Source organism: Lactuca sativa, chromosome 4 (genome assembly GCF_002870075.4).
Source record: "Lactuca sativa cultivar Salinas chromosome 4, Lsat_Salinas_v11, whole genome shotgun sequence".
Taxonomy (NCBI): domain Eukaryota; kingdom Viridiplantae; phylum Streptophyta; class Magnoliopsida; order Asterales; family Asteraceae; genus Lactuca; species Lactuca sativa.
Window position 1 is genome coordinate 219,059,463 of NC_056626.2, and position 10,542 is coordinate 219,070,004.

The 10,542-nt window shown below is 34.7% G+C and overlaps 1 protein-coding gene across 1 annotated transcript; it reads left to right on the forward strand.

Moving 5' to 3' along the window:
- The first annotated feature begins 8,145 nt into the window (after positions 1-8,145).
- LOC111886351 (acylsugar acyltransferase 3) lies at positions 8,146-9,747 on the forward strand. The gene has a single exon (XM_023882584.3). It carries the CDS (start codon positions 8,265-8,267, stop codon positions 9,609-9,611), a length of 1,347 nt encoding a protein of 448 aa, XP_023738352.1. The 5' UTR covers positions 8,146-8,264; the 3' UTR covers positions 9,612-9,747.
- Positions 9,748-10,542: the final 795 nt, after the last annotated feature.

Here is a 10,542-nt window from a genome sequence, read left to right on the forward strand (position 1 = left end):
TACTTTTGTCATGAAAAACCTATATTTTTTCAACTCTTTCAACTCATTCCATTTTTAATATTAAAATAAACACAAAACTAATAAAAAGTATACAAAACTAATTTATAAAGTATTAAAAACATAAAGTATTAAAAACAAAACTAATAAAAAGTATACAAAACTAATTTATAAAGTATTAAAAACATACAAAACTTATTCATAAACTAATTAAAAACATACAAACAATGTATAATATAAGTGATGAAGCCTATTGTACAATTGTTGAAACATGAGAGAGAGTAGAGAAATAGTAGAGCCACGACAAGTTGGCATACCCTGACATCAAATAACTTTAATCCTCCTTGACCCGTTGCTTATTCAGAATCGCAACTCGACGATACCGCCGGTACCGCCCCAACTCACTTCCAACCCGAACTCGACTTTGTTCTCCCTAATAACTACGATCATATGTATAGGCTTATTGATTTTCTAAGCCGAGGACAAGATAAATAATAATGCCCCTATATTTGTATTGTACAATATACCAAACACATTAAGTAACGACTGTTATAAAACAAATTATAATATATGTTTTATTTAAAATAAAACCATATAAATACAAACAAAAATTGCAAAAAAATAACCTAAATCCATATAAATAGAGAAGATATTAATATTATATGAAAAGAATCAATACTTAATAGAAACTGGAATTTGACGATCAAAATTATCTCATAGTATGAAAAATAATCAATTACTCAATAAAAATTAATATTGGGCAATCAAAATTATTTTAACATAAACTGATATTGGCAAACAAAATCCTCGCATAAATTATAACCTGGACATACTAGTATTTCGGAAGAGAAGGTCAAATACTACTTGGCTAGTATTTGGGAGCATAACATCAAATTTGACAGTTAAATTTGGATACTTTTGTTCAGTATATAATCCAATATCACAATTACATGGGTATTTAACAAATAAATTCACATACACTAGACTAGGCTTTTGCCTTTTGGCAAACAAATTCACAAATACACTGTAATATATGAGTATTTAAAAAAACTAATTTACAAATACTTGACTAGCATTTGACAAATTAATTCACAAATTCACAATCACACATGAGTATGTTGCAAACCAGTTTATAAATAGACTAGTATTTGGCAAACATGTTCAAAATTTCAAGAATTTATGCAATTACAAAATCCTAATTACACATATTCAATCAATTTGGCAATTTTCAAAACATAAAAACCATTTAAATTTTAACATAAGGGAAATTATCATCAAAAGCAACAAAATGTCAAAACACTATATAGCATCCAAGCTTCAACTATGAAATTACATCAATGCCCCAATGGCCATCTCCTTGAGTTATCAAAATCCAATACTTCAATCTCAAGACGAAAATCAAAGATGGGTGCTATACTTTCAATCAAAATTAATAATCACGAAGATAGCCACTAATCAGAATAACAAATTACAAAACTCAAGAAACTGAAAACGTATACATCAAAAAATTCAAAACTGTGAACTTCTGATTTCGAAATCAAAATTTCAGCACAGATTCCAACTCCTATAGGCTAGAGTCCTATTCTTGAAGCAAACCACAACTCTAGAATCAGAAGAATAAGATAATATATGTGAAATCAAAGATAGCATAACAAAACTGATATATTTTGAATAAAACGGGAATTAGGAATAGGAGAATAGACAAATTAATAGATCCTTTTAACCGAAGGCTTCAAACCCACGAATTCCAAGTATGGAGTTTCCAACTTCGAAAAATTATAGGTGTCCCACATAAACCCTAGGGCAACGACTTGCTCCTAAAACATTCTGTCACCTTATCCATGAAGTCAACTGTTTGACCGGATTGGTCAAACCGACTTGACCCGAACTTTTAAAAAAATAGTAGCCCCTCAGCTCCTAGCGACCGATGCTTCGGTATAAGCTGAACCCTCAGGTGTTGTCTTTTCTTTTTGAGGTTGAGAGTTCAAATAAAGTCGTAGACATAAGTGAAATTAAGAGTATATTAATTTTGTCATTAAAAAAAAGTAAAATTATATTAAACAAAAAAGAGAAACTAGAATCGAGAATCTAAAATACGGGATTAGCAATCTTAGTTCAAACTCCAACTCATACAAATTTGCATGAATAGGAGAAATCAAAAAATATAAATTATTTTTAGAACCAAATCGATTTAGAGAAGGAGCCGACTCCTCGATTTCCAGAGTTCTTTTTTTAGACATTCAGCCAATCACAAATGCTGATAACATCTCTAGCATCGATTCGTGCCCTCGTCGTGCCTGAATACTTCGGTCCGTGTCGAGAGAACATATATCATCTCTATTGGTCTAAATCATATGGGCCGAATTGATATATACATTATTACTTACTACACTACTCCCTTAATATTTTGTTGCCCTGGACCTTAGCCCATCTCGCCCGGGCTTAAGGAGGGAAAAAGAACGTCCATGGATTAAAAAAAAAACAAAAAAAAAAAACATACAAGATACGGTGGCCCAAAACAACAACTCGAAGAGTATCTAATAATCTAAACCAGTGTAAACAACATCTAATAAGCCAAACATCAACAAGGTACTAGAAATAGTTGGACATTTCACATTTCAAATAATACAAATGCCCAATGGGACTTAAAACACAATAATGCACATCATGGATCGGATATGTTGTGGACTAGCGAAACTAGTAAAAATCCACCCATAATCAGTTTGCCTAACAGTAGCTTTGTGACAGAATAGGCAGTGACATCTACGTTGTTGGTGCCCAAATCTACCAAAATTGCATGAATAACTAGAAAAATACAAAGTATGGTAACGAAATCTCACAAGAATTATCAACAATAACATTTACAACATCATAATCAATAGGAATAATGAAGAATGAGATATTCCACGTTAATCTTTGGCAGATTCCAAATCTCACGGACTTTAGATACATTAGAAGAGTAAAATGTATCGAAGGTCTAAGATTTTCAATTTAATCTCTTAAAAAGTGTTACGGGATATAATGTCTTTAAATTTCCCAATTCTCTTGAACAAGAGATTGTATCTTTCTCTCTAGATATGGTAGATAGTGCTCGTGAGAATAAGTTTTATGATAATGATCCATATACCTTTCCCTTTGAGGATATTTTGGAGGTGGGTAATACTCTCTTCCAAAGAATCATGGACAACCCAATCACTAGAATACACCGTCATTTTATGAAAAGGTGATTCTGAGATTCCAATTCAAAGTTACAAAAACCACAAGTAGCATCCACTTAAGGATCCCATGTTTAAATTTTGTCCTTCATTTTTAATCGCCCCTTAATAGCAACCTAATGGGTGAAAGCATGACATAGGATGATAGGATGTTCTGACTAAACCAAATAAGATGATGCCAAGGTACCACAGGAGCATAAGAGTAATGTTTTGCCAAACACTCTTAACATAGAATAAAGTGACAATTCCATCGCTAGAGCATCAATGCACCTTCTTTGATTGATCTAATATGTTAACATAGAACACAATGAAAAAAAAATACACCCCAAATTTACTTTGTATGAAAGAGTTATAAAGGTTTAAAATTAAAAGGTAAAGCTAAATTTTCGTAAGTCAAATTCACAAAAAGCTATACTTTTGATCGTCAACATCCCAAAACCACATGATTTGAAAAACAAAAAATTCGGAGACAACATAAATTTTCGCAAATACTATCTGCAAAATTCATAGGTATATAAGTTATTTTTATTTTTATTTTATTTTTTGGTTATTTTGTAACAAAAATATATAAAAAAAAATTATAACTGTTATGGTCTATTTTTTCATAAAGTCAAACAAAGAAAATATTCATTGAATGTTTTTATTTTATATTCTCAAAGAAAAGATTCATTGACGTTTTTATTTTTACTAAACTGCACAAATGGTCCCTATGGTTTGCTCAAAGTTGTCACTTTGGTCCAAAAAAGTTTGCACTAACACCACAGGTCCAAAGTTTTTATTTTGTTGCGAGTTTTGTCCAATTTGCTTTGAACTTTTTCATAATGACTATTTTGCCCTTACTTTTTCTTTTTTAGTTTTTTTATTTATTTAAATACTTTTATGTTTAAAAGAAAAATAAAAAAAAAATTGTTTTTGCTATTTTACTTTAATAATTTTTATAAAGAAAATAATAAATAAAATACTCTCTCTCTCTCTCTCTCTCTCTCTGGCTTCATACCATTACACCCTAATCTCCATTGCCCGTCGCCACTAACCGGACACCATACCCCTATTTTTCACCAGATCTTCATTGGAGATGAAGGAATCAGAGATGATCGTGATGAAGGCCACCGCCCACGACAATTCTTTTAAGATAATTTCCTTCTTCAAGTTTCTCTTTTTGAAACGGAAAATCCCATATTTCTTTCTGCCAACAAGAGTTGAAGAAGAAGTAGTTTCTTTAAATGTCTGGAATTCGAGTTTTGGTTGGTCATAAATCTCTCTTGCCCCCACACAAGAAGCCACGACAGGTCTCTTCTTTCTTTTTGTTAAACTGTAAAGAACAATACATCGCATAAGGGGTCAAAAGGGGTCATCAATTAATCAGCCCCATAAAACAAAATCGAATCACAGGAGAACCAAAACATATAAGTGATTTGCCATGGTCTTCAAAAGAAGTTAGCCAAGCCTGTAGCGCCGAAAATTTCAAACAATTTTTCATTTAAAAATAGTCGTTTAATTCTTAGAAATACTTGTTTAAAATCTCATTCATAATCGAATTACAAAACATGACTCCATTTTCACTTGTATAGAAAACCAGGATCCTCAAAACATGACACTTTCTCTGGTGTGTACAATCAAGCCGGTGCCGTCCCGTGATCCTGAAAGAAACCTGCAACACATACATAAAACAAAACACTGTAAGCACGAAGCTTAGTGAGTTCCCCAAAATACCACACATAACACATATTAGCCACTCGAGGCTATAACTCTGTGGGTCCGTGGACCCTGCTCTGTGAACCCTCTGGTTCTAACTCTGTGAACCTTCCGGTTCTAACTCTAGGAACCCTCCGGTTCCAACTCTGAAAACATGCACAGCATAAATCACATAGAAATAATGCAGTACAACACATAACATACATAGCATACAAATACTCTATCACATAACTCTGGTTACCTACTCAAGGTAAAGTATAGTGAGAAGACTCACCTGGCAAGCAGAAAGCAGATATCCCCACACTTGAATCTCGAACTCGCCACCGCCTAACACGTAAGGCATATACTCTCATGAATATAACTCTCGAGACTAGAATCAACCCTCTCATGGCACCCTCTTAACGGTAAAAGACTATGTTACCCCTCTCTTGGCCCAAAGGCCACATCGCTAACCAAACCCTAAAAGTCAACGGTCAACTCATGGTCAAAGTCAAAGTCCTCAGTCAAAGTCAACCCTCCTGGTTGACCTTGCTCGCCGAGTCAACCCGTCGACTCGTCGAGTTCCCATGCTCAGAACTTCCCCAGTCCGCGACCTAACTCGCCGAGTCACCCCGCGACTCGCCGAGTCCAACAACTTTGAGTCCACTCGCACACAACTCATCGAGTCATCCTTTGACTCGCCGATTCTCGACTCAACCAGAAAATATTGGGACTCTTCGACAAGACTCGCCGAGTCCAAGAACAGACTCGCCGAGTCTAAGGCTATCATCAACCTACTCGTCGAGTTGTTCATACAACTCGCCGAGTTTCAAACCATCTTCATCCGACTCGCCGAGTTGTTCTTCCAACTCGTCGAGTCCCAGCTCATCTTCAAGCAACTCGTCGAGTTCACCCATGTGACTCGTTGAGTACCACCGGTCTGAATCCATACAGAAGCATTCCGGACCATGCAATTGATCCAAAACATAGATCTAGCCTCCTACAATCATCCATCACGTAAAGTGACAATCTTTACGTGAATCCCAAGAGATCTATGCATTTTGCACATTGGGCTAGGGTTTGGAACATGATGGCTCCACAAAACATTCCAACATAGGGACTTTCATGCTCTCTGATCCTTCTCTTTACCAGATCTGAGGTAGCAACCTCAGATCTAACCTCTAGACTCCAATTACATCCATAGACAAGTTCCCACAAACCCCAAAATGAAGAAACAACATAACAACAGCCCAAGAACGAGATATTACCTCCAAGGAACGCCCCAACTGCAATGAAACTCGAATCCAAGCAAAGCCCCTTACTCCAAGCCTTCAAACTCCTAAAATTCTTCAACAAACACCTCCTTCAAGCTCCCAAATGAGATATGATCTCTCACACACGAAGGCTAAGGGTTTCTGGACTTGAGGGTGAATAAAGAGGCTGAGAGTGGGCTGTTATGTTCTTTATATAGGGCTCAACCCCGGGAATTAGGGTTTTCTCCACTCAGCGCCTACTCCCCGAGTCCTCCTTACTGACTCGCCGAGTCGGCTACTTAACACGCGACCCAGTCGCGACTCTACTCGCCGAGTCCAACCATGGACTCGCCGAGTCACTCTTTCCCAACTTACTCTTTTAGCCCTTCTACTCTACTCTAGATATTTCGGGATATTACAAAGCCCCTCAAAATGTATTTCATATATTTCATTAAAAAATCATCATCTTACTGAACCAGAAAAAGAAAATAGGTTTAACACCAAACCAAAAATCAAAAACGAATTGATCTTTAGATTCAAAACAAAAGAAGAAAACCATGTGATTCATCAATTCTAGAAATCAAAATTCCTGTATTGATCAGAAGGGGTAACTCGATAAAGAAAATGGGACTTACCAAATCAGAGAAGGAGCAGTAGTCGGTACTGTCGATCGGAGGTCTAGAGCGGAGATCGTAGATCGGAGAAGGGGCGCCGATATGGAGATGGTTTCCAGAGAAGTAAGAGAAAAACAAAGAGAGAGAGAGAGAGATAGAGAGAGAGAGAGAGAGAGAGAGAGAGAGAGGTGGGGTGGGGTTTGGTGGGTTATTAGCTGTATATTTATTTTTAATTTTTAGTGTTATTTTTTTAATCTGAAAATCAGAAAAGCAAATAAGAAAAAAAAATCATATTAGCAGGGGTAAATCCGTCATTTTGAAAAAAGACATAATAGATTGGACAAAAAACGCAACAAAGTGAAAGTTTTGGACCTCTGGTGCTACTCTAAGCTTTTTTGGATCAAAGTGACAATTTTAAACAAACCACAGGGACCATTTGTGCAGTTTAGTCTTTTAGATTATGTTCTTTTTAATAGAATCGGTAAGAAAATTCAATGTTCAATCTTTTGAAAAGAAGATTTGTTCCACAGCTATCCTTTTGACTATTGAGAATTCCAATTTCGCCCTCCAAGATTCGAGGAAATGACTTGTCTCTTTTCAAACCTGTTAAATTTCTTGGTAAATTTTCTATTTATTTTATTTTATTTTATTTTTTTTAATTTTAGACTTCCAAATTTTGCTCTTTCCCCAATGTTTTTAAAAACATTTTTTAGTTGAACCGATTTGATAATTGGTTTCCGATTCAACTGTCAGTTCAATCCGATTTTCAGAATTTTATATATTTTTATTTTCATGTGTATATATATATATATATATATATATATATATATATATATATATATATATATATATATATATATATACCATGAATTTAAGATAGTTCAAACATTAATAGTACATATAACCATAAGATTTACATCAACCGAACTATTCAATTTGCTTTAGAAATGAGTTGTTTTTAACGGTCTAAATGAACTTCAACTATCTAAATCTAATAAACCGGTTCAAACGGTTTTTCATGATCACATTGGTTTAACATAGTTTTTGAAGAAACCATCCGGTTATCTTTCTAGAAATTGGTATAAAACCAGGTAAATTGAACCATTCATTTACCTGAGTCCTGTTCAACCGGTTCGAGTCCTGTTCAACCGGTTCGAATAAGTTTTTAAAACATTGTCTTTTCCCTTTCCGGTATCCAAACTTCTGATTTGAATATATCAATTTTTACCCCTGTCTTACCTTCACTTTGAATATTTCCAGAGTTGTACCCTCCAAGTCTAAGCTTCACTTTGTTGACTAGGGAATTGCCATTTTTTTCAATTTAAAAATGGTTTAAGATGACATGCAATAATTTGACCATCACTAACAGTCTCATCCACACCACCATTTGTGGGAGTTACCAATTTGACAATCACCTCCCTCCTTAAATATTCGTACCTTGCACATTAACTTATGCTATATCATTAATACTCGCCTTCTTCATAATCGTGATTAGATTCTTGTTTTCGAAGATGGTGATGATTGGCAACCTTATACGATTTAGCAGAAGGCAGCTTCACACAATTGTTTCAAGAGAAATCATCAAACCCTCTTCTCCAACCCCTTCCCATCTCAAAACTTACAATCTTTCATTGATTGATCAAATCGTTCCCACCCTATTTGCACCAATAGTTACATTCTATCCAAACACCGGTATATATCGTGATAAAACAACTCTTGACCTCAAGAACTCTTTATCACAAACGTTAACAAAGTACTACCCTTTTGCTGGTAGGATTAACGCGAAAGTGTCACCATCCTATGTAAATTGCAACGATAATGGAGCAGAGTTCCTTGAAGCAACTATCGATACAACGCTCTCGGATTTCCTTCAAAACTCAAAGCGTGAAGATCTCGACCAATTCTTTCCACATGGTCTAGTAAATTATAACTCCAACCGTGGAGATGATCAAGATCTTCAAAGCGATGAAGTGACACCATTGGAGGTTCAGGTCAACCATTTTGAATGTGGAGGAGTAGCAGTGGCAGTATCGTTATCCCACAAGGTTGCAGATGGAAGTAGTTTGTTTCATTTCCTGAATGATTGGGCTAAAATAACACGATTTGGGTCAACAGCGAAGAAACATGAAATCATCACTGACCCCGAGTTTATTCAGTTTCAATACATGAACGTAAATTCTAAGGGGTTAGTCCTTGAGAGATCGGATGATTGTGTCACAAGAAGCTTCGTGTTCCCCAACTCAAAGATAAACGAGCTTAAACTCGAAGTCAAAGCCATGACTGCAGAATCTGGAGAACCCATCACGAACCCTACTCGAGTCGAAGTTTTGACTTGGCTACTTTACAAGTGTTCAGTGGCAGCAGCTAAGAAAAAGAACTCAGGCTCTTTCAAACGCACTGGTGTTGGCCATATAATAAACCTAAGAAGCAATATGATCGAGAAGCTTCCAGCAAAGACTATTGGAAATTTTGTCTTACCCATGGAGATTCTTACAAAGAACGAAAGTGAGATGAACCCGAAGTCGTTCATCAGTGAGCTCAGGAAACAAAAGATGCAATTTCAAGCGATAAGAAATATCGAAACTGCCTTTGGTATTCTGTTGGAAAAAGATTTAGAAGAAGACCTAAAAAAACATGCTGCCGTTTATATCTGTTCAAGCTTGTGTGGATATTCTGCATATGATATTGATTTTGGGTGGGGAAAGCCCATACAAGCAACCCATGCTGGAGATCTAAGAAAAGATAGCTTTATTCTGATGGATGCTCCGAACGGAGATGGTATTGAAGCACTCGTGTGTTTGGGAAATCAAGACATGGACATTGTACAAAGTGACCCTGAACTTCTTGCCTTTTGCTAGTTTTCTTATAGGTTTTACAATAAGATTTCCAATTCAAATTTGCTCTTTCGTTTCTTTTTCTTTTTTTTGCGAATGTTTAGTAATATGTACGAGGTTTTCTTTTGGATGTTTCATATCAAACCATATTTGTGAGCGAGTCTAAATGTCGATGATATCAAATTTTATTAATAAAACACTAGTTGTGAGATCCGTATGTTATACGGGTTGGATAAAACAAAAAAAATATGAAGATTTAAACAAAAATTCATTTAAATTTAAAATTTAAATTTTGAGTTTAAAATGAAATATATTAAATACTATATGAGTTGTAATATTGTAATTTATTGGTTATTTTCAATTAAGACAATTATTAATTATGGTGTAAATATGATGTGTTAATTAAGAAAAATAAAAAAAAAATGAGAAAATGACAAATGAAAAAAAAAACATTTATTCAAAAATACCACAAAATGACAAGTGTCAAAACTCATGAGAGATTGACAAGTGGCAAAAAAAACCTTTATTTATTAAGAAGGATTTTTACCAAAATCAAAGCCGACTACCACAAAATAACAACTTTTTGAACATTTATCATGACAAGAATATGCATTTTAATTTGTTGAATAAGATTTTGTGATTCAAGAATTAAAAGATTTGTAATTATCTCGTAGTATTTGTTATTACATTTTCCTTTTCAGTTGTTATCCTTTCCCTATTTCCAACTATGGATTTGTATTTATATTCCGAATCAATTAATGAAAGAGTAAGATTTCTTGTTTACCAAATTCTTCATGGTATCAGGATCGATCAGATCTTCCACACTACAAGAAATCATACCTTTAGCAATGTACTTTGGTTTTTTGTCTTAGTTTAAAAATAGCAATGTACTTTGGCATTATAAAATACATGTTGATTTGGTAATTTTGGTTTTGTGGTGATTTTTTGCTAAAAG